This window comes from Suillus bovinus (assembly GCF_016758785.1).
Source record: "Suillus bovinus strain UH-Sbo-P2 chromosome Unknown EDB93scaffold_3, whole genome shotgun sequence".
NCBI lineage: Eukaryota > Fungi > Basidiomycota > Agaricomycetes > Boletales > Suillaceae > Suillus > Suillus bovinus.
Window position 1 is genome coordinate 559,272 of NW_024542059.1, and position 21,759 is coordinate 581,030.

The 21,759-nt window shown below is 48.6% G+C and overlaps 9 protein-coding genes across 9 annotated transcripts; 4 read left to right on the plus strand and 5 right to left on the minus strand.

The window, feature by feature from the left end:
- Window positions 1–31: 31 nt before the first annotated feature.
- On the minus strand, window positions 32–3,816 carry EDB93DRAFT_1283539 (putative PHO81-cyclin-dependent kinase inhibitor; the record flags this gene model as incomplete). The annotated part of the gene is made up of 9 exons (XM_041454473.1): window positions 3,711–3,816; window positions 3,286–3,648; window positions 3,039–3,227; window positions 2,848–2,985; window positions 1,233–2,807; window positions 703–1,176; window positions 420–645; window positions 182–360; window positions 32–124 (listed from the first exon to the last, which is right to left on the minus strand). Coding segments are annotated over exons 1-9 (3,243 nt in total), but the record flags the coding sequence as incomplete, so codon positions are not given.
- A 1,305-nt stretch (window positions 3,817–5,121) lies between these two features.
- Window positions 5,122–5,430, plus strand: EDB93DRAFT_1075554 (uncharacterized protein; the record flags this gene model as incomplete). Its single annotated transcript, XM_041445170.1, has 1 exon — window positions 5,122–5,430. One exon carries the CDS (start codon window positions 5,122–5,124, stop codon window positions 5,428–5,430), a length of 309 nt encoding a protein of 102 aa, XP_041312747.1.
- A 2,083-nt stretch (window positions 5,431–7,513) lies between these two features.
- Window positions 7,514–8,881, minus strand: EDB93DRAFT_1075816 (Pex12 amino terminal region-domain-containing protein; the record flags this gene model as incomplete). Its single annotated transcript, XM_041445184.1, has 6 exons — window positions 7,514–7,954; window positions 7,996–8,181; window positions 8,231–8,353; window positions 8,403–8,548; window positions 8,610–8,718; window positions 8,768–8,881. 6 exons carry the CDS (start codon window positions 8,879–8,881, stop codon window positions 7,514–7,516), a joined length of 1,119 nt encoding a protein of 372 aa, XP_041312748.1.
- A 436-nt stretch (window positions 8,882–9,317) lies between these two features.
- EDB93DRAFT_1237781 (uncharacterized protein) lies at window positions 9,318–10,164 on the plus strand (the record flags this gene model as incomplete). The annotated part of the gene is made up of 4 exons (XM_041451462.1): window positions 9,318–9,732; window positions 9,792–9,811; window positions 9,867–9,932; window positions 9,985–10,164. 4 exons carry the CDS (start codon window positions 9,318–9,320, stop codon window positions 10,162–10,164), a joined length of 681 nt encoding a protein of 226 aa, XP_041312749.1.
- A 186-nt stretch (window positions 10,165–10,350) lies between these two features.
- EDB93DRAFT_1237782 (uncharacterized protein) lies at window positions 10,351–11,008 on the minus strand (the record flags this gene model as incomplete). Its single annotated transcript, XM_041451463.1, has 5 exons — window positions 10,351–10,403; window positions 10,458–10,643; window positions 10,696–10,748; window positions 10,799–10,911; window positions 10,964–11,008. 5 exons carry the CDS (start codon window positions 11,006–11,008, stop codon window positions 10,351–10,353), a joined length of 450 nt encoding a protein of 149 aa, XP_041312750.1.
- A 114-nt stretch (window positions 11,009–11,122) lies between these two features.
- Window positions 11,123–13,828, plus strand: EDB93DRAFT_438579 (uncharacterized protein). The gene is made up of 8 exons (XM_041456367.1): window positions 11,123–11,236; window positions 11,291–11,350; window positions 11,402–11,539; window positions 11,598–11,636; window positions 11,695–11,766; window positions 11,832–12,203; window positions 12,253–13,374; window positions 13,441–13,828. Exons 1-8 carry the CDS (start codon window positions 11,197–11,199, stop codon window positions 13,686–13,688), a joined length of 2,091 nt encoding a protein of 696 aa, XP_041312751.1. The 5' UTR covers window positions 11,123–11,196; the 3' UTR covers window positions 13,689–13,828.
- Window positions 13,829–13,964: 136 nt separating this feature from the next.
- On the plus strand, window positions 13,965–16,043 carry EDB93DRAFT_438546 (P-loop containing nucleoside triphosphate hydrolase protein). Its single transcript, XM_041456366.1, has 9 exons — window positions 13,965–14,028; window positions 14,079–14,205; window positions 14,260–14,425; window positions 14,474–14,738; window positions 14,796–14,994; window positions 15,044–15,217; window positions 15,270–15,469; window positions 15,519–15,619; window positions 15,676–16,043. The coding sequence occupies exons 3-9, from the start codon at window positions 14,289–14,291 to the stop codon at window positions 15,938–15,940; spliced, it is 1,341 nt and encodes a 446-aa protein (XP_041312752.1). The 5' UTR covers window positions 13,965–14,028; window positions 14,079–14,205; window positions 14,260–14,288; the 3' UTR covers window positions 15,941–16,043.
- A 1,353-nt stretch (window positions 16,044–17,396) lies between these two features.
- Window positions 17,397–17,768, minus strand: EDB93DRAFT_1049839 (carbohydrate-binding module family 48 protein; the record flags this gene model as incomplete). The annotated part of the gene is made up of 3 exons (XM_041444666.1): window positions 17,397–17,582; window positions 17,638–17,686; window positions 17,737–17,768. Coding segments are annotated over 3 exons (267 nt in total), but the record flags the coding sequence as incomplete, so codon positions are not given.
- Window positions 17,769–17,853: 85 nt separating this feature from the next.
- EDB93DRAFT_1117650 (uncharacterized protein) lies at window positions 17,854–21,759 on the minus strand. Its single transcript, XM_041448384.1, has 4 exons — window positions 19,836–21,759; window positions 18,805–19,730; window positions 18,472–18,756; window positions 17,854–18,417 (listed from the first exon to the last, which is right to left on the minus strand). Exons 1-4 carry the CDS (start codon window positions 21,640–21,642, stop codon window positions 17,971–17,973), a joined length of 3,465 nt encoding a protein of 1,154 aa, XP_041312754.1. The 5' UTR covers window positions 21,643–21,759; the 3' UTR covers window positions 17,854–17,970.

The window sequence follows — 21,759 nt, forward strand, 5'->3', positions numbered from 1 at the left end:
CATCATGAATGAATGCGTCCACATTTTTACCCTCCAGCGGCTCAGCGATGGCCAGCGGACTGTCGCAGAAGCCAACTACAAGGCCAGCGTCCCTGATTCCTTGAATCAGCGAAGGGACCTGCAACTTGAATTACATCACAAGGGTGAGAAGAGTTCTAGCGCCACGTAGTTGGTATCTCACCAATAATTTCGGATCGAAGAAAACACCCAAAAGGTTATTTCGTTTTGCGAAGTCAACGCCAGCAGCTACGCTGGATGACCAATAACGACATCCGGGACTTATATCATCAGCGCGGTATCTGGCCGACGCTCGTTGCCCCTCGTCAATTTGGCCGCATCGAGATGAAAAAAACACCGGATCTAGTCATACAGTAAGATATGGTCTGGCTCCAATGATGCGAGTCGGGGGAAGCACTGACAATTTGGTTGTTTCCAATTTAGTGCTACACAGACTTGTGGCGAAAATGAAGTGAGGGCAATTCGGCGACGAGCGAACGCTCCACCTAAAGCCGAAGTCTGCCGGATTGTGCGCAGCACGCTATCAACAGCTTCGTTCAGGTCCACTTGGCATCTTATGGAACCACGTTCTCGATGCCTGGCAGGCAGTGCCAACTCCAACGTAAGGCCGAGCTGCGTAGGAAGAATCTGCAAGGCAAATTACTTCAAAGAAACGATCGGGCATCACAAGATTGAGCCCCAAACCTGCATGGCATCCGCAAGAGTAATCATACTGCGTGACAGTATTCTGGACCATTCTTGCGCAGATACCGCTTTTCTAAACGACTTCTCATCGCGCTCCAATCGACTTGCCAGGGCCTGGAACTGTTCCAGATTAACGTCGGAAACGCCTAGGTCAAAAGAGGTCTCCGGTAGTAGATAGTCACCGAATATCACAGAATGCAGGTCGCGTGTGACTTGCACGGTGATATGCACGTGATTCCCGATCAATGATGACAAGGTTAAGGTGTGCAATGGGGAGGCGGCGTTGGAATGCATTGATGGTGACGTATATGTCGAATCCACTGAGCTGGGAGATTGCTGCCACGGCAATGATGTTTGCGAATTGGAAGGTGTGCCTCTGGGTATTGCCATTGATTTCCAGTAGGTTTCCACCGCACCGCCCACTTCCAACGTAACACCTTGAAATGGTGTTATAACATTGATTGAGACAGTAACCTGAAATGAATGGTCAATTGAGCGTCTGGCAAAATGAATGGCTAAGTTAAGCCTACTTCTCCGATACTATGAAGACGAGTATCAAGGATGGGAAGCGTGATATCCGATAAGCCATGACAGCCTTGGAAAACCGATGGGTGAGCAATCGCGCGCCCAATTGTTTTGGTGCCGAAATTGGGGTATATCGAAAATTCCAAGCTCAATCCTTTCAGCGATGGGGATTGGAAGACGAACACATCGCATTCTTCCATTTGAGGTAATAGAATGCTATATGGAGCAGCATTGACTCCAGGACCAGCGGTAATTACCATTTTCAGGGGCTTTGAAGATGGAAGTGACAAATTGGGCGCAATGATAGAGCTTGTCAGACGGGGATGGAGCGTTACACCTGCGCCTTGGAAAAGGTTATTGTTGATGGTAACTTCGACGAGATAATTCTTGTCCAAATAATTATGCCCATATACGCGATGCGGCATGATCGGGGGAGGAAGTGATAACGAAGGAATCTGATCAAACTCGGAATCCACTTGCATCTCTGCGTTATCCAGGAGAGACTTTGGGCCAAGACTAACAATTTCTGTGGCGTGAGGTACCTTAGCCGCAGCTTCGATAAGGATTTCAACAGACTCTCGATGACCATACCAGGCCGCATAATGAACCGCCTGATGTCCTACTTCATCAGTCGAGTCCATCCGAACACCAGCCTCCAGAAGAATTCGAAGGCAAGACGCGCGACCCTGGCGCGCGGCATGAAAGAGGGGCGTCCACTCGTGGTACTTGTCTGGAGTATCGCAACCTCCATGGCCCAAAAGAAGCTTGACAACCTCAGCATGACCATCCCGTGCGGCGAGATGTATAGGGTATTCGCCATTGCTATTTGGCATGCAACGTGCCCCTCTTTTCAAGAGAAGAGATACGACTTCCAAATGACCATGTTCGCTGGCCAAAGCAAGAGGAATTAGATTGTCGTTCGGCGCAGTGAATGATGGCGAGATGCACTGGTCGCATACCAGCACTTGTACGCATTCTGGGCTTCCCCGCAAGGTAGCATAGACCAGAGGGCTGCAATTGTCCACATCAAGGACGTGTGGAGGTAGGGAAGCTTCCAAAAGCCGCTTGCAGACATGCGCGTACCCATGCATCGCCGCATAATGCATGGCAGACCGACCATAAATATCAAGCTTCTTTGGTTGTGATGATTTCTCCAAGCACATATTGACAAGGCGAAGAGCACCCGCGGCAGCTGCTTCGTGGATGCATGTTCGCCCGTTGATATCGTCAACGAAGTCGAAGTCAAACGGGACTGTGATGCTGGAGAGTACTAAATCTGCTAACTCAGGTGGTGCATCGACGATAACCCTCCACAGAACGCGGGTGACATTGATTTTGCCTCCATTCTGTGTACCGAGAAGATCTGAGTGGTGAACAAGATCCTTGATAGAGTCTTCATCCGAGTTTTCCACGGCTTTTCGCAAATCATGCTCAAAATCGCGGAATGGTCCTGCGTACATGTTTTTCTCGATGAAGCTCACGAGATCATGGGCGGCCGGACCTTCAACCTTCAAGCTAGCAGATAGGTCCGTAATATCCAGGAGGCAGGACGCTACGGTATCAGAGAGCTCTGATATGAGCTATTGAAATGCATCAGAACACTTCGAATTAAGCGATTACGTTACTTGCCTGCCTATTGAAGACTGGTTGGACTTCAACTTGCCTGGCAAGGTAGAGCTCCTTCGTTGATGACCGCGACCTCTTATCCCATTTCTTTAAAATTTTCCTGAATCCTGTTGCGTTCATTTCTATGAATTGCTGAAAGAAGTTAGTTCGGATTACACATAACAGTGGTATGACCATTGAAGTACCTGGAGTTTTCCAAGATCCCTTTCGAGGAGGCGGAAGCCCTCCTCAACAGCACTCCATTCGACATGATTCACAGTGAGTTCCTCGGACGTATCAGGGAGCCCACGCATTGCCGCGGCACGTCTCTTGGAGAGCAGGGTCTCCAGCCGGAGCTTTAGCTCTGCTTCTTTCTGCAGGTAGAATGTATTGATCTTGGATTACCCAATAACGTTAAGCCTCATGTAGTGGACACTTTGGTATCAGACACACCTTCTCTAGTTCACGCTCTAGCTTGAAGAAGAAAGCGGCTTTGTGCGCCTGGAAGTCAGAACCACGATCATCGTCTTGTTGAAGAGCAGACAATATAGGTGGTTCGTCCGGCTCATCTTGCGTGATCGGCTCGACAGGATTTAAGGTGTCTGGTTGAGCTGATGCTGGGACCCGGAATGCTAGTGTACTCTTCTGTGAAATAGGTTTCAAGATATCGGCTGGGCGGACGCCAAGGGCTAATGCAGCGGCTTCAGACGCAGGTCGATTAGCAGTAAGGGATGAAATAATCTTCTTGAGAAATTTGTAGTCCAGATAGTATGCAGACCATCCAGGGACCTGTTCTGCCTGTATTTGTTTGCCGAACTACAGATCACAACGTCGGTAAAGGCTCCTAATGGCAAAGAAGGTTGTATGGGGAACCTGACCTTCATAATAGTCGTTTATTGTTCGAGCTCAAGAATTTCAGGGGGCTGTAACAAAGTGGTAGTTGTTCAGACCATGATGGTTGTCCCAAGAAGGGTTTCGGAAAAGCTAACCTCGACTCCCTACTAAATTTGATGCACGTGCGTCAAAATAATGTCGCGGCAAAGTATTCAGATAAATATATGTCCGAGTCGCGGCGATATCAAGGGCTGCGAATCGATAATATTGCTTGGCGATTCTCTGGGCCCGTCGGTGTTCACGCGTTTCATATTTGTGACTTGTCATTGTACAATGTTGCTACTACTAATTCACATGCTTTTATGGAACTCTCAGGAGCTATGCTCGCGCCAGTCCATCAGCCAAGTACCAATCAAGGTTCGTGTCGCACTCCTCGCCCAGAACGCCACGATCTCCTGGTCGGTTTGAGAGATTTGGCAGCGAATGAACCGAGTCATCATTCTTATAGCACCCGTTTGCACGGCAGTTTAAGCTCGTACATGCAATGTACTTCCAGACGCCGCTGAGTTTCAGATTATTTTGAATCTCGAGAGTACACCGTTGTGTTATAAGATAAAACATTTGTGGATGGGGCGAAACTCCGATGCGTTATAATGACTGATTGAAACTTCAGCCAGGCGAACGCAGTAGCGGATCTGTCATGTACTCACTACGAGTAGAGGCCAGCATCGGCGAGTGTCGGGAAATGGTCAACAATCTTGAACCGCCCCTGACATTAGGAATGAAATAACGCTCCTTCAAGAAAAGATAAACTTTAACCCCAGGCCATTACCAAGACGAGCCTCGACGGTATTATCAAGGTCAACTTTGTGAAGGGGCCCTGATATACAGAGCAAACCATCAACAACTGCAACACAGCGTCTGCTCGATAGGAATATCTTCAAGTCTAAGGAAGAGTCACTCACCAGTGTTAATCTGAGTACGAGTGTGAGGACATCTGTATATTCAATCAATAATCATTGGTATCTCAAAGCGAACGGTGCTGCCGATGATCTACTTACAGATATAGCGCGCACAACTTGAAATTAGAGGGAATTGATGGTAGGGGATCGAGCTGGATCGAGTCCAACAAAATGTCACAGTATGTCACGAGTGACAAAAGGTCTACAGTCACAAGTCACATTCGCACCTTTGCCCAGAGAATATAACTTAAAGTCGTTACATTTACCAAAACCTAAAACGAAAACAACAGTCCCTTGTTGTGTTATGCTTCTAGTATCCTCTTTCGCGCTAAAAACGTATTGGGAACAACTTGAAATATGCATCGGAAGTTAGTGGGTCCAGGAACGAAAAGTACTTGCAGTCTCGTTACGTTCGTACTAACAGTATCGACCCCAATCTATATTGCAGCGTTCGTTTGTCAAACTAACCGCCATAAATGCCTAACTGGTGTACATGGCCCTTCGTACACAGCATATCCCGCTACGTCTCTACCTCAATCGCATTGGCAAAGCTCCATCTCCTCATTCTCCCCATTGTTCAGGGAACGAGACAATTACTCACTTCCTCATAGACTGCTCTTTCTACCGCTGTGAACGTCATGCACTCGTCGGCGCTATGGGACGAAAAGCCACCTCCCTACCTAACCCTATGTCTATTCAGCACCTTGTCGGATATATCAATGTAATGCCGAGACCTAGACAGGCGTTTGGTGAGATTCTACTTCCTCGTAAAGCCCCCAGAATGATGCAGCCAGTCCCCTAGCGCTCAGAAGTACACGCCACTAGCAAGACACCTAATATATCTCAATCATCGCCTTGTACCATCGCCGTGTATCACCAAAAGTATCTCATTTGCCTACACGGAATTACTCGCCACAGAAGCGGAATCGGCCAGACAGATCTAGCTTCAGCCGAACGGAACCGTATACCTATTTGCATCTCTCCCAATTCGTGAGTATCTCCTGCGTATTGTTGATTGCTTCACGTGCTGCAATATGAGTACGATCATCGGGTGCAACCTTGAGTGCGAACTTTAAGAACGAGCAGAACAAAAGAATTACGGACAAGATCATAAATTTCACGATTATGGTATCTGCAGCCACCCATCTGATGTGGTCCAAAGATCGATCACTCCTCGAGGTGATGATTCACACGATGAATTTCGTAGAGTAACTCATGATCAAGTCTCGCAGTGCCTGCAATTACGCGTATAGGAAGTATCTCCAATGGGTGAATACTGCCGCGACCATCCTTTCGGGCTGTTGCTACTGCCAGTGGATAGTATTGTTCCACCAAAAAGGCATTTGCTCACCTGGGTTACCCAACTAATAAGCCTGAAGGAAAACTTCAAGTAGACTATGGTGAGGCATATATGTATCTTCCATCGGGCCGTCTTTGACCCGGATGTGTTTTCTTATCAAAGACGGAGGAGCCACGCAATACCCCGTCGTACTTTAGGCTGGCGAGAAGCTTTTCAGGGAAAATACAATTGTTGTCTTTGGGGTGTAAGCTGCTGATCTCATCATCAGAATAATCATTTGGGCAGCCTGAGGCACATCATCACAGATTGTTTCACAGGTTGATAATCTAACTTTGAAATAAGTCAGAGATAGGCCCGGATGACACGAATTCCCTCCCAGACCTGCCCATAGTATAAATTGAACTCAGGTAACAGGCATCCTTGCTAGTAGGGTCTCATCCCAGCCATCTATAATTTGTCTTCATTACATTCGAGCATTTCCTTTTCACTCTCGTTTTTGGGTTCGAAATGATTAAAGTCATTCAGACTGATCTTTCGGCAATTTTGCTTGCATTGCTTACCTCCAATCGGTGAGTTCTTGGCGTTTGGGACTCCTCTACAGAGACCATAATTATTCCTTGTTGGTTTCTCTAGGGGAAATAAACTTGATGTGAGGATCGGTGGTCACAGGGCCATATTGACGAAGTTATCGATGAAATCCAACAAGTGGGCCCTTCTGTGATTTCCATTTCTTAGAGAAGGCCGAACTTGCTGGCGTTCATCAAACTCTCGTCGTGAGCGCTCCCGCGGCGCATGGGATATTGCCATGAGCAACCCCTACTGTCTGCATCCATCCATCGAGTACCTCATTTCCAACATTATGCGAATTAGGACCATGTACTCAATTCTGTATGTGTTCCCTCCCCAAGTGACGTAACCTTTCGTCAGTATGAAATTTTCGCTCCTGAGTCCTGGTGGCATTGACGTCAATCATAGTTCTGTACCTCCCTAGTGGCGTAACGATACCCTCAGTTGCGAAGAGTTGCAAACGTTCGTCAAGTTTATGGGTGCAAACTATCTTAATGATAGTTCAAAACCCCAGATGCTTGGCAAGTTTCTGAGACTTTTTTTATTACATTCCCAAAAATATTTGAATTTGATCAACAATAGCCACGATCCTATTTGTTGACCACGAAGTAGAGGTCTAGCCAAGTTGTGTCGCTTACTGCATGTGTCGGTTCTGCGTTTCTGTGCGCATTTGGGGAATATATTGTTGTCTATATCCAGCTAAACCTATTCGAATACAGTGCATCGTGTATTATTTCATGGCGCAAAGATCACACCATGCACTATATGCGAACTTGTTACACACGACAGCAGGATAAAGTATCATCATGGGTATCCAGACAATATTAATTCAAATGAGGTGAGTGGGCAATGCTGAAGCAACATATAGGAAATGTCGGATTCTAAGGGGGAATCTCACGCGCACAAGGCCCAGCGACTATGAACGTTCGTAGGAACACTCTTTGTGTGATTCTTGGTGGAAAAATTGGCAAATATGATTTACCGATGCAAATACTATGACTTGGGAAGCGAGCACAAACTATACTAAGACCTTCCTGAGCTGCCACGCCTTCGCGGGGAGGAGTGTTATCGGGCAATTACCATGTTGCTCGACGTGGTCGTGCGCGCAGCGGTAGCAGAATACGTAACCAGACGGCAATGCTGTGGCATTGTGAATAGGCTCTTTGCAGAGCGGGCAGTATCCGTATTTCGTGCTGTCGATGGTGATCCCCGCGGGATGCGGTGGAAGGATCTGAGGTGGAGGGATAGTTGGACCGAGAGGGGATATGGATAATGACTGCGCAGGGGAGCCGGGGGAGTACCACCATTCCAAGAATTTGATGAAAAAGATGGCTGTAGGCAAGAGAAGCCTCAAGGAGTCGAGTAGTAGTCGGGGTGATCGCAGCAGGAGCCGTCGAACTACAGCTAAAAATCCGCTCTTTGTTGGGGAAATAACATTTTGCTTCGTTTGTTGTGCGAGCTGCCCAGATGGTATGAGTGCAATGTGAATGACTGGAATACTAAGCTCACGAAATCGTCCATATTGAGTCTTCTGAGATCGACTCCTATCCAAGCTAGCCATGGGCGGTAGAATGGCGTACGATCGAATAAATAGGCCACATTATGGGCGAGAAGCCATGCTTCGAATCCGATGTTGAACCATGGGTATAGCGTTTTGAATGTTCTACGTAAAACGCCTGCAATGCTCTGGAAATACCTGTTGAGCATCACTTTATCGTGAGACAGGACTGCTCACCTCGTCTGTGAGTTGTCGTATGTGCCTTTCGCTACCTCCATCTTCCAGGATATCAGAATCGATGCCTCCGCCGAGCGACTCGTAGTAATCTTGCCCTTTCGCTCGTAGATAAGGTACAGCAATCTGGGCTCACAGGGTGAGGGGCTATCTAATCATCATCGAGAAGACTTACCAGGAGAAATAATGACCGCCAGATCTCGCGACTCCTGAGCTTCTCACCGGCTGGTATTCCGCCAACAGCAGTTGTTGCTCGTTCGGTCGCTATCCAAGGTTTTCTGCGTCTCTTCAGACCGTAAAAATTCTCAGAAAATGATGCGTCTAGTAATATAGATAGCGTACTTGAGTTCACTGTATCAACTTGCCAGACCAGAATACTCACCATGTTTGCGAAGATAATGGCGTTCGACGAAAAACATGATGAAGGCATAAAACTCTTCATGGCGGTTGACTATACGAATCAGATAGCGGGGGTAGCGTTGAGCAAATACCTGGCAGGGGTAAGTAGTTGCAGTTATGTGGCAGATTCTAAGGACTTACTGCGAGTACATACTTTAGAGCTGGTTGAAGCAAGTCACGGAGCTGCTCTTGAGCAACTAACTCAAACAAGGAGGGCTTGAGCGGATCTCCGCCCACGCCGTTGAAGAACTCCATGCATGTAGAGTGATCGTCGTGTTCAAGTTGTTAATTCCGGCTATTCACAGCTTTCAAATTCACGTGGCGTGGCGTCCTCGATGATGACCTGGAAAGGAACGATAGAAGATGCCTAGGTACCCAGTTCATAGTGACTCAAGTTGTTGGTTGAACTGCAACAGTAATTTTGCAAGGTCTATCATTTGTCGAAGACCCATCGTAAGCTTACTTTTGTGGTATACTAGTCGTTAATACGCCAGCAGGCTTGTTAATATATGTTGAATTATCCCTTCACCTTCAAAATTGAGTTGTCGCCGCTGAGCGCTGAGCATGTTCAAGTTCTATTGTCTGGCATGTAATTGCCTCCATCTGGTATAGAACAATCTCTGCTCCCAAGGTCCGTGGGGCCTCAGTCACCTCTTCTTGACATTCCATTGTACATTTTTTTTTCATTCTCATGTTTGCCTCCTTCCACGCAATGATACCCTCAGACGCTGAACTTGCTTCTCAAGCACTCACTGAGGAGGGCAATTATCGTTTTCCGTCATTCTCGGCGTCTGACGCGGTCACGCTTGGTTTGTCTCTACGCAAACGCTTTCGTGCGTCCTCTCGACATTCGAAAGGCAAAGGCCTCGTCATCTCTATACAAACTATCGCGGGTCATACATTATTTGCGTGTACCGTGGGCGACCTTGGTCATCCAGCTGGTGTTGGGGATGTCAGTTTGGATAGTTGGACAAGTGTGGATAGCATGGTTGGAGTCGTGAGGCAGACTGGCCATTCAAGTTATTATGTCGAGAAGAGCATGAGCGCCATGGGCAAGTCAGCAAAACAACTGGGGATTCAAGGAGACCATATCATTCACGGAGGAGGTAAATAACTTTCGCTCTATACTTCTGGAAACGACAAGCCTAAATTTGTTTCCGCTCAGCGTTCCCAATCTGGTTGGACGTCAGTATATGTCTTATTCATTTATGAATTTGAAAAGCTGATTGAGGCTATATAGAACGCTCATTGTTGTCCTATTGCTGTGGTTGCTTGCTACTCAGGCTCAAGCCAAGAAGACCACCATGTATGTCCTCTTCAGAACTTACTCGGTCCAACATTCACACATATATCATTAGCTTGTGGTAACAACTGTGCGGGATTATCTTCACAAAATCAACAAATCAGAAGGCGCACGAATGTCAGCCTCATCTGCTCTAGGGACAGAGATGCATGCGCCTCTCCCGTCTGTACCGATCCGGGAGAGCACGGTAAGCTCATATCAGCGAGTCGAGGTTCGCCAATTCATTAGCGAATAAAGGCATGGCTCACAGATCCGTCCCACAATGCACTTGGTATGAGAAGGAGATCTGAGTCGCCATTTGACCATCATGACGAGTGAGATACTGATAAATGTAACATATATTATGGTGAGGGGTGAAGGGTGGCGTGTAATAGTTATACCAATAAGACGGGTGACTATGATGATCATAGAATGACATGCACTACTCGGAGGTCTCGTTGTGCGAGGGGGCGTGCCTGATGACCCGGATACTTTCTACGAACAAATATTCAGTTACCCAAAGGTTGAGGTAAGAGAAAAGCAACATACCATGTCTAAGGAATATCTGTCTTTGTCCCTGCACTGAAGATGGATCTGCGCTTGGGTCCGGGTCACGAAGCTCAAAGTTCGCCTCAACGTATACTTGAGCCCCTTTCTGCAGAGTGCGTAAGTAGTTGGTCTGATTGGGATTGAAGCAAATGATGTGGTGCCACGTCGTTCCAGCCTCTTGGCGGTCTGGAGCAAGAGTTCAGGTGATAAAAGTGTACGAAAAACTAGGTTTACGCACTGCCATCAGGGTTAGGAGGTGGTGGTGGGTAGTTGGTGGTTGCAACGGTATAACTGAACGAAAATTCAAAAGAATGTCTCGGGAAAAAAACAGAAACACTTACGAAGCGTATTCCTTGTCACTCTTGGTGGTACGAACTTCGGGGTCTTTGCCTAGTCGTCCAATGAGAATGAGCTTAGAGACGTCGTATGCACGCGTCGAAGTGGTTGAGAAAGCCTTTGGAGAAAGTAATCAGCACAAAACCACTATTAGAGAATTATCAACCTACGCGACGTGGCACTCGAGAAAAAGCATGACGAGCAGAGGAAAGCATGATTCTGGTCTTTCTTTCAAAACGCGGTCTAAAAGCAGAGTTGTAGTATCAATTTTATATGCCATGACAGTCAAGTATTTTGTTTGTGCTTGTTTGGTGACTCGCTAGTCAGTAGGTTATTGAACCAGATCGCATAGATTCTTCTCAAATCCCTATATCTTTGTATCTCCATCTGTATAATCTTTACCATGTCCAGACATAGGCTTGTACGAAATATGAACATCCATGGTATTTATGAATCATCCTAATGGCAGTTTTATATGAGATTTATCGTGTGACTAGATGAATTGGATGATGATGCATTATCCGACGGAGGAGACGAACTCACTCCCGAGCAGCATGGCGAGTGGCCCGATACCTGTGCTCATAATGCACGCTGAGGGCCTAATACAGCACAAATGGCGTTCTGTCTTGAACAAGTCAGAGAGCTCATCGGAGATGAAGCAGTCTCAGGCCTCGATGATGACTTCATCAAGGAAACCTTATGGGACCAGTACTTTAATGTAGAGAGCAGTTTATCGTATTTGTATGGTGCGTAACACATCAACATCTTTGTCATCGTGTCTTTCAACTGATGCACTCTTGACAGACGAGCAAGACAGGAGAGCGTCAGCCAAAACTCGCAAAGGTAAGTTCCGATGTGACTTCTCATTTGTAAATAGTCTTGCATTCGCTCTTCCATCATGTTGTTGTTACCCCCCGTTTTGGATCCCGTTTATGGAACCGGCTACGCCGTAGACGAGACGAGGAACAGGAAGGTGCATGTCGTCCCCACAATCCCTGCGTCAGCCCTTCGTACAGTCAGAAGCTAAATGCATTTCAGTGCGACCGGACAATATCGATATACTACAACCAGAAGGCCAGGGGGTCCAAGAAGAACCACAATACGTGGCTGGACCAACAGGCTACGAATATTACGATGGCGACTTGGACCGACCCAGAGTTCCCCTCATAGTATTAGCACAGCAAGGTCAACATGAGGTTTATTATCCCGAGGAATATCCAGAAGAGGTCGACTCGGATGATATACCATTGGGCGTCTTGTCACGCGGCTCGAGGCTCAGCACCATTACGGAGATTACCGAAAGGACTGAACCCTCCCGCCACTGGCCTTCAAAACAGCAACTCGTAGCTTTGGATAATCCACGTGCATCAATGATCACTGATTCTACGACATCTTACGGGGAGGTAATCGGTATGTGGTATCAATAAGAATTTGATTGATGTGACTGAAGTCAGGACAGATACTCGCCAACGCAGTACCGTAGCGCTAGAATATCCAGAGACCGTGATGGATCCAAACTTCATCCCTCCATCACCATCACCCTCCGCAGTAAAGCGTCTTTCGAACTATGAAGCCGCTCCATCACTTGCTACATCAGTATCACAATCTGATGTACTCACAGAGCCGCTTCCGCTTCCAAAAGGGCGCGCAACATCGCGTGCAAAATCATCGATTGCTCATGTACCACCCATGGATACTCTTCCCGAGATTTCCGATTTCCAGTCGAAAGTGAGCGGGAAACCCCTCCCTCCGAAGCCTCCAGCCAGCAGTAAACCCTCTAAATTATCCATGCTTGCGAGTTCTCGTGCAAGTACGAGGAGTTCTCGTTCATCGGATTTGGAGACGACTTCAGTACTTACTTACCCCGCCTTACGACCTACTGCTGAAAGCCGGTTATCATTCGCAACCACTATAAAACCCCTACCTACAGAAAAAACACTTCCTTCTATAAAGGCTGCGTCTACCACCCCTTCTTCCATGTCTGGGCACGTCAAACAGGCTATTCAGGCAGCTTTGGAATTAGAAGCCCACGATCGCGAAAGAGCTGCGAGACCATCTCCAAAGAGTGAGTCGAGCGCGGCGTCTAAGGCATCGTCGGTGGCTACTGTCAAACCAGCAATGCCACATTCGCCACCTCGAGCTGACGTTACTCCAAACTTGCCCATTGTACGCCAAGAGGTTGAAGTCAAGGCTCGTCCTCAGTCCAAGCTCGCAGCGCTTGCCCAGGCGAAAGCCAGCGCCAATACTAGTCTCATGCCGAAGCTTCCAAAGTCCCCGCCTAGTTCGCCTCCGAAGGAGCTTCCTAAACCTCACACACAGTATTTCACGCCCATTGCAAATGGAGCCACAGCTACTACTGCTATAACTACATCTTATCAGTCACTACAAAGTCTCTCTAGGCCACAGGCTCAAGAGCCTAAATCGTTAGTCCAGATGCCCGGTGCAGAGCCAAAGCAATCTAAATTGGCAAAGAAAGTCAAAAAAGCGAGTGAAAAACCGCAGCCTACGCCACCCGACGACGATACCGATTCCCATGGCATCATACCGTCTCCTCTATTCATACCAAAGCCAACTAATTCTCGTGCGTCTCCCTCGGCATTCGCTTCTTTACTTCTCGATGATCCTCTAACACCCCCGTCCCCCGAAGACAAGGCCACACATTCAACTCACAAGTATGGAAGGGAGTTGCCGAACCTTGTGAAGGTGTACGAGGCTTCCCATTCACAGAGCCACTCCAGCCTCGGTCTCTCACAGGCTCAACGACACAAGTCGTCTCGCCCTAGGGCAGCATTACCGGGGATGAAGATGAACTCGGGATTTGCATTTGACGTTCCGAGCCCTGACGATATCGTATTCAACGCACGCCGTGGGACTTCTCTTGCCCACAGACGGTGAACAAATCACGGATCCCTGCTCCATCCGCATTCCTTTCTTGTATTTCTCTACTCGCATTTTTATTTTATTCATTCATTTTTCTGGAGGACTTGTTTGTTTGTTGTAGACCAGGTTATGGACTCTAATGGAATTTTTTTGCTGATTGTCACCTCAGCCGCGAAGGAACGCGAGAAGGCGGAGAAAGCGGCGCAGAAGAAAGTAGCGAAGACACCTTCTTCGTCTGGCTATACCACGCCGGTTTCTCAAGCGATGTCTCCTGTGAATACACCGAGTAGGGCTTCAAAGAAGGCTGGTATGGGTGCGAAGAAGTCGGGAGCGATGACTCCCCGCGGTACAGGAGGTTTGGATGCTCGACTGCTCGACATGGCCGCATTGAACTTGTTGCCAAAGGGAGAAGAGCCGAACGATGAACCTCCTCCAAAAATTGCACTGGAGCGTGGAAAGCTGTTGCAGGAAGTTCAAACAGCCCTCGAAAGGCAAGGAGGTGACAAAAAAGCTGTTAGCTTGGTCGTGATTGGTACTAAGTCTCGCTGGCATTTTCAAGTGAATTTCTGTTGATGCTGAACGACAGGACATGTCGATGCTGGAAAATCGACGCTTATGGGTCGTTTGCTCTACGAGCTGGGTAGAATTGACGAAAAGACTCGAGTTGCTAATGAGAGAGGCAGTAGTAAAGCTGGGAAGAGCAGTTTCAGCTGGGCATGGGAGTTGGATGGGACCGTCGAAGAACGGGAGAGGTCTGTAACAATCTGCTATTCCAAGTGCACGTACCAACTGATCAACAGAGGAATCACGATGGACATTGCTTTACAATCTTTGTCGACTCCTCAACGACAGGTCACCATTCTAGATGCCCCTGGACACAAGGACTTTATTCCAAACATGATTTCTGGAGCCGCTCAAGCCGATTGCGCGTTACTTGTAGTCGATGCTATTACTGGAGAGTTCGAGGCAGGTTTCGACCGTGGTGGTCAGACTCGTGAACATCTCCTGCTAGTTCGGAGCCTCGGTGTATCTCAAGTTATTGTGGCAGTCAACAAATTAGATCAGGTTGGTTTAAGGTCTCACAAGTTTATATTTTATCATCGCCAACATGGTTGGTTGCAGGTTAATTGGGATTCGAGTCGATTTGAAGAAATATGTGGGTTGTTACGCGCCTTCCTCGTCCAGTCTGGGTTTCCTTCTTCGAAAACGAGCTTTGTCCCAGTAAGTGCTATACTCGGCGTTAACCTTGTCAACTGTACGGATGCCCATGCTTTGGCACTGTCTAAATGGTACAAAGGCCCTACGCTGGTTGACTTGCTTGGTGAGCCATTTTGCACTGTACCTGCATTGATGTGCTCAACCACATCCAGATCAACTGGAACCACCCGCTCGAGAAATTGCTTCCCCATTAAGATTGCCGATATCCAATGTCTTCAAAGGACAAAATTCCGGAACGGCGGTAACTGGTCGTATATGTGGTGGCGTTGTGCAAGCTGGAGAACGCCTGCGAGTACTTCCGGGAGATGAATCTGCGATCGTTCGACGTGGGTTCCTATACTTGTCAGTGCTGTTGTGCAGATGTTGATTAATGTTCAGTCATCGACGTTGAGGAACAGAACGTGCCTTGGGCAGCAGCTGGAACCAATGCAACTCTGTACCTGACTTCCATCGACCCTATCCATCTGAGCATCGGAAGCGTTCTTTGCCCGCCATCGGACATTGTGCCATTGGCTACAGTCTTCACAGCTCGAATAATTGTATTCGATATCCAGCTCCCAATCATTACTGGTGCATCAGTACGTCGCCTAGAACCCTCTTTATTGCATCTTATAACCCTGGGGTTAGATCGAGCTGTTCCATCACTCAAGAGATGTACCTGCCACGATATCAAAGTTAATAGCTACCTTGGACAGAGTTTCTGGGGTAGTGACGAAGAAGAATCCTCGGTGCGCTTCGTGCCTTTTCTGTCCTTCCAGGGATTATATCTGATCTTGCATACAAGAGTACTGTCCAGGGGTAGTTCAGCTGAGGTGGAGATTAGCCTGCGTGCCGGGACCCTATCAGGTCCTGCACTCAGCGCTCGCCCTATTCCATTGGAGCCATTCTCTGTGAACAAAGATATGGGAAGAATTCTCGTTCGACGGGGAGGTGAGACCATAAGCGCAGGCAAGTTCTTGACCCCTTGTAGTCACCAAGGTTCTCAACACTTTGCCAGGCATTGTTCTAGACATTATCTCCTGAGATCAATGAAGACAGCACCACGATAGAGATGCATATATAACACCATTACTATGTACAACAGCCACAAATCCTACAGAATCCTCATTAGTAAAAGTCAAGAGGTATAATTTGTGTATGTTGAAAGAAATAAGAGGTCGTCGACATAGTAAGAGGTTGTGAAAGCGCGAGAAAAGTGTGGGTTATCAATGTGCGAACGTGCGGATACTGACGATCAAGATGCGGTAAGAATATTTACTTCTTCGTCTTCTCCTTGCGAGAGAAATACTCTCTCAACTTGGCGAAGAGTGGCCGCCGCTTCTTTTTAGTACTAGCGGTGCTGAACTTGGATGACGATATTACGGTGGGGTCGGTGGTAGCGGAAGCCGGGAATGAAACCTCCTTTGAATCTTTGGGAACATCGTTTGTGGAGGGCATTGACGAGCCGGCGACTTCAGGGATATCTTGAGACTCTGGCGCCGGTAAAGATGACTCGTTGTTGGCCACGATAGGCGCAGCATCAAGAGCAGATGCATGGCTTGTTTGAGCGGGGCCTGGGTTGACGTCAATCTCAGGTGTTGTGGAAGTGGCAGCTGCGTCTGGAGGGGGAACGACTGTATCCACAAGTGATTCTTCTTTTTCCTCTTCGGCTCCCTGAACTTCTGAATTCTCTTCCTCCGCAAGTTTGCTCTCCTGCTCTCTGGTTTGAACTTCCTGTGTGGTAGATAGTGATGGTTTGGACAAAAGTATAGGGGAATGCGTCCCGAGTACTGTCGCATCCAATGAATCGGAGGCCAACAGATCACGTGCATCACTTTCCGGGTCTGGTGACGCAGATTCATTCAACATGTAATCGTTGACAGGTAAGATAAGGATAGGGACGACGGGCGCAATTTGCGGCGCGGCCTCAGTGATGTCAGGGAGGGGAGATCCCTGAGCGCTCTCCACTGGTGCCTCGGCAACGATCGGCTCGATGGCCGAAGTGGTTGATGGTTGTTCGGTTGTGCCCTGCGTAGTGAAAGGAACAGAGATCAGCGTTGAAGACAAATTCTGTGCTGTTGCGATTACCAGAACGTCGACATTGTCCGTCGAAGCACGGGGGGTGCTCGAAAACATGTAGCTAATACCCGAGGAAACATATTCTAGTACGCTAGAGACATCTTCTGAAACGTGCGATGCCGCGCTCGTTGCAGTGTCCACGATTGCATGGAAAGTGTCATTCTCGCCGCTCGATGCGGGAGGTTCAGCTGATTCGACGATAATGTCGGGAACTTGGGTTGACACGACGTCCTTGTCAGAAACGTCTACATCATCAACAGCGCTTGTCGCATTAGTGGAATCAGATTCAGTGATTCCACATGGTTGATCCGCCTCTAGTGCCTGCTGCGGGGAGGTCTCGCTGGACAACAGCGACTCTTCAGGTAATGTGGTAGCTGAACTCATGGAGTCGGTGGGGCCTTGAGGAACAGTGGTTGATGGGTGTTCCATTATAGGAATTATAGGAATGGGTTTAGAGGGCGCGATAAGAACATTATTAAGGTTCCCGGCAGCATCGAACTCTGTTGGGCGGTCATTGCGGGTGACCCATTTTCCGTCCACAATGAACTTATATGGAATCTTCTCATTCCAAGGAACCCTGACATTGCCTACGAAACCAGAAGCGCCCTTGGGCAGATGCATAGTGCAGGACCACTACCAGGATCAAAAAATAACGAAACTGAGCCTGCGGCGAACTGTGGGTACTTACGTGGTCGAATGAACCAGTTAAGATCACGTCCGAAGCATCACCATAGGGCCTGAGAGTAGAAGATGAGCACAAGCGCTCATCAATTTGGGGATAACATACCACGACAATTCGACTTCATGCAAGTCGCCCATGGTGTTAGACGAAGAGTAGAAGGAGGGAGATGACAACCTGCAGAAAACCCTGCCGTAATGTCCTCATGTTGGCAATGATTTAAGCTGAGCCGTGGTTCGAGTGTCACGCTTCGTGACAAAGTATAAATGTACCCATGTAACAACTTTAACTTAATGCTTGCTACAAAATGAAGAAAGCGCAAACGGCGATATCTATTCACTATCAACGGCTTCCCTTCTTGTCCGCTCTCCATTCCTTGAACATTCCGTCAAGACTCTTGTATAATAAGTGGGATGGTAGACATCGAATTATCTCACTCATCTTTTCCTCTGCCTCAGACTTTCCCTTCTCACCAGAAGCCTTCCGCGCAAAGTCCACTGACATGTGGAACAATGCTAGTACCGCCAACGATACGTGCGTCTGCTGGGCACCGTGAGACGAGGACTGTGAAAGAGCAGCCAAAAGTGGTCCCGACACGCTCGGAGCTGATATCGCAGGCGTAGATTGAGAAAAGGGGGTGGCACGCTCGCCTCTGACCAGCCTGAGAAGAATCTCCATCATGTTATCTACCTCAGTTAAATGCGTCTTCACGAAGCGCTGTCGTTCTGTGGGAACACCGACAGGGGAGTTGATTGCCCACCCATCCAACACCGTCCAGATCGTCGGAGCCTTAGAGACAAGATAGTCAAGATCGAGACTTCTGTCAAGATAGCGAGAACGAACTGGATCAGGATCTACAACTGCGATCTTTTTTTCCCACCCATCAGCAGCATCCCCTGCTACCCAGAACATTCTTCCAAACATGCTCTTCAGCCACTCTTGCACATCGCCTGATTTAACCCACTTAGGTTCCGACAATGGGCGCTCAGTATCAAGATGAACCATCAAAGTGATCTTTGAAGGTAGCGTAGCCTTCGAGAAGGAAGGTAGGGTCTCATCAGTGCTGGACGCTTCTGATAAAGTTGGTAAAGGAGAATATGATTTTGTCGCATCGGAAAGTCCCTCAATCTATAATTGTGTTAGAGATCATAATATCAAACGAACAAACAATCTCACCAAAACGCCCTTGAGGCCATCATCGATACCTTTATCGAGGGATATATGAACTTCGATTCGACCCTCAGATCTGTAAACCTTCAAAGATTCGACCACTTCTGCGTCCACAACCAGACGCCTGCTACCGGCAGCATATGAGATTGACAGGCGGTTTGCAGATGGCACTCGGCCACCTTTCGAAACTGCCATGTTTGCTGGAGGATGCGATGGCTCGCCATATGTTGAACCAGAAGAGGTAGAGAGTAATGTATTCGACGTAGGAGAGGCAGGGGGCTCAGGAAGGTGCTCTTGATCCACAGATTCGTTGGCACCTTTGGTATGCATAATGACTTCTTCGTGCTCGACCGGAATTTCGCCGGTAAACTCTAAGACAACTTGCTCTTCTGCATATGTGCCTGCACCCATATCCTCGTCGTGAATTGTTGACGCAAGTGACGCCTCCGCTTGAAGGGGCTTCGGATCGGAAGTCTGTGTGTCGGATACCTGCGTATCAAGGTACCCATCATGATCAGTAGACTGTTTCTCGCTATGAGGCATATCAGGCTGAACAACAGGAGGAGAACCATGACCAGTAGAAGAACTCGTATCAAAGGAAGCGCTCAAATAAATAGCATGAGAGGGATCAGCTAGATTAGCTGATGCATCAAAGAGCCTATCAACATTTTCATCATCAACAGGCTGGGTGACTGGCGAAGCATCGCCACCCTCTTCAGGTGCAGAAACCAATATGTTCACGTTCGGCTGTGTCGCAGCAGCACTACCTTGGTTTACACCAAGGTCAACAGCAGCGACATCTGAGGACACTGATGACTTGACCCCTTCAGCATCCGGGACAGCATCGTGATTGTCCCCAACATGTGAGCCATCAAACTGCTCATGAATACCTCCTGAAGAGGCAATTCCGTCCATCTCAGTACTATGGGAGCCTTTAAGATATATGTTAGTGTGTACAGCCTTGAGCCACGAATGGACGCTCTCCCCAAGCTCGAAAGCATCCACCCAAAGCGAAAAACAAGGAAGGTTCAACTCACCATTCCCATTGAGAAAAGTATTCGTAGCAGGAACGAAATGGAGAACACTTGCAGCATGGCTCTCCTCTTCATTCATGTCATCAACGGCAGTAGCCGCATCGGCATCGGCGCCTACGTCGCCTTCATCCTCAGCGATAGCGGCCATGAGCCAATCACCTTCACTAGCAGTGTCTGCCACGCTGGGCGCTGCGCTTTCGCGGCCCACTCCATCCAAGTCAACACTGGTATTATCGTCCACCTGACCGCCGCGAGGAGGAGGCGGTCTTTCTCGACCTTCTTCTGCATCGCCATCATCATCCTCAAGCTTCTTGCGCTTGCCTTTGCGCATATCTGGAGGTGCAGTGTACGAAGCATTGTGCGGAATGGGATGTGAGTCATCAGGAGAAACAGGAGTGTGAAAATAAATGCGGATGCGAGAGGGTGGAGGCGTTGTCAACGAGGACGACTGCTCCTGGTAGGAAGCATCCGGTTTTGTATCTGCAGCGTCTGCTGTTGGTGTGGGTTCTGATGTGGCACCGGCATGCATATCTTCATCCTTAACTTGCTCTTGTGAGGAGTCCAAAAGAGAAGCAGCGACCTCTTTTTCTTCAGCCTTAATAGGGGATGGTAGCACTCCCCACGTCCATCCAAGTTCAGGCATCTCGAGGCCCACAATTTTAAAGTCAGTGAGCGTGCGCCGATTTTCGTCCTTCTTACCGCTGCTTGCAAATTGTGATGCATCACGGTTTCCAAAATTTGTACTACCATCCTGGCGGCCTGCACGACCTGAAGTATGGCCTTGTCCTCGTCCACGAAACGCAGTATTGTTTTGGTGGTGCTGATGTCCGGCATTGAACGACCCACCTCTGCGATTGTGAAAGTCCTTGTTAAAGCCTCCTCTCGAGCCGTGTCCACGCAGAGAATTTTGTTGAGCGGCGGCACCACCTCGTCCGCTGCCATTATTCACGAACATGCCACCGCCTCTGCCGCCACGTTGTCCGGTTAATCCTCCCCGGTTTCCGCTCATAACTGCACCTCTGCCTCTTCCGGTATTCATATTGCCTCCTCTTCCGCCGATTCCGCCTCTATTTCCACCCAAGGGCATCTGATTGGCACCAGGCTGCCCTTGACCCTGACCTTGGTTCTGGGGGTAAATCCCGACACTCCCGGGCGGTGCAGGAGGTGGTTGAAACTGAGGCTGAGGAGGGGGTGGTCCAAGTTGTCGATTCTGACCGTGGTGTTGGTTCGGACCATCAAACCGTTGGCGTTTGGCGGGGGGAAGATGTTGGGGTGGGGTGTGATGAAGACCATGGTTATGTCGAGGCTGCTGCTGGGGTTGTGGCTGTTGTTGAGGAAAATACGGTTGCGGAGGGGCCATCGTTTGTGTCACATGCGGGTACGCAGGCTGCTGTTGGGGCACGATTGGCTGTTGGGGTTGAGGAACGTACGGTTGCTGATAGCCAACGGACGGTTGATACGGATTGTACTGTTGTTGAGGTGGAGGTGGTGGAGGTTGGACCACAGGCGGTGGTGGTTGATACTGTTGCTGAGGATGACTATGTCTTTGCTGCCAGTGCATGCCCTGACCGCCATAACCGTAATTTGCATACAAAGCACTTTGTTCAGGGGGCGGTCTTGGAGGCTGCTGAGGTGCAGACCATGCCGGAGTGTAAGCGGGAGTCGCTTGTTGTTGTTGTTGCTGCTGCTGCTGGGCTGCCGCAGCCCAATAAGCGGAATAATCTGGAGGTGCAGCAGGCGGTGGTCCTGGAGGAAGTGGTGGTTGCGGTGGGTTGTACGTCGGTTGCGGTATGAAAGGATTTTTATTCATGACAGAATCCCGAAGCTGCCGTCGTCGCCGTCGTGGTCGCCGATGAACAGCTTGTCGTCGTCGTCGTCGCTCGTATGCGTGATTACTACAGTCTACAGTGAAAATGCAACGAACACA

Excerpts from the sequence above, each read along its gene's own strand:
- EDB93DRAFT_438579 (XM_041456367.1), top strand. The coding sequence starts at position 11,197 with ATGTCCAGACATAGGCTTGTACGAAATATGAACATCCATG. Across the intron at positions 11,540-11,597 it reads CAGTTTATCGTATTTGTATG|ACGAGCAAGACAGGAGAGCG; the intron begins GTGCGTAACACA and ends CACTCTTGACAG. Across the intron at positions 11,767-11,831 it reads ACGAGACGAGGAACAGGAAG|TGCGACCGGACAATATCGAT; the intron begins GTGCATGTCGTC and ends AATGCATTTCAG.
- EDB93DRAFT_438546 (XM_041456366.1), top strand. The coding sequence starts at position 14,289 with ATGGGTCGTTTGCTCTACGAGCTGGGTAGAATTGACGAAAAGACTCGA. Across the intron at positions 14,426-14,473 it reads ACCGTCGAAGAACGGGAGAG|AGGAATCACGATGGACATTG; the intron begins GTCTGTAACAAT and ends ACTGATCAACAG. Across the intron at positions 15,218-15,269 it reads TGAATCTGCGATCGTTCGAC|TCATCGACGTTGAGGAACAG; the intron begins GTGGGTTCCTAT and ends ATTAATGTTCAG.
- EDB93DRAFT_1117650 (XM_041448384.1), bottom strand. The coding sequence starts at position 21,642 with ATGAATAAAAATCCTTTCATACCGCAACCGACGTACAACCCACCGCAA. Across the intron at positions 18,757-18,804 it reads ATGGCCTCAAGGGCGTTTTG|ATTGAGGGACTTTCCGATGC; the intron begins GTGAGATTGTTT and ends ACACAATTATAG. Across the intron at positions 18,418-18,471 it reads CAGTTGTAGATCCTGATCCA|GCTCCGACGATCTGGACGGT; the intron begins GTTCGTTCTCGC and ends CTTGTCTCTAAG.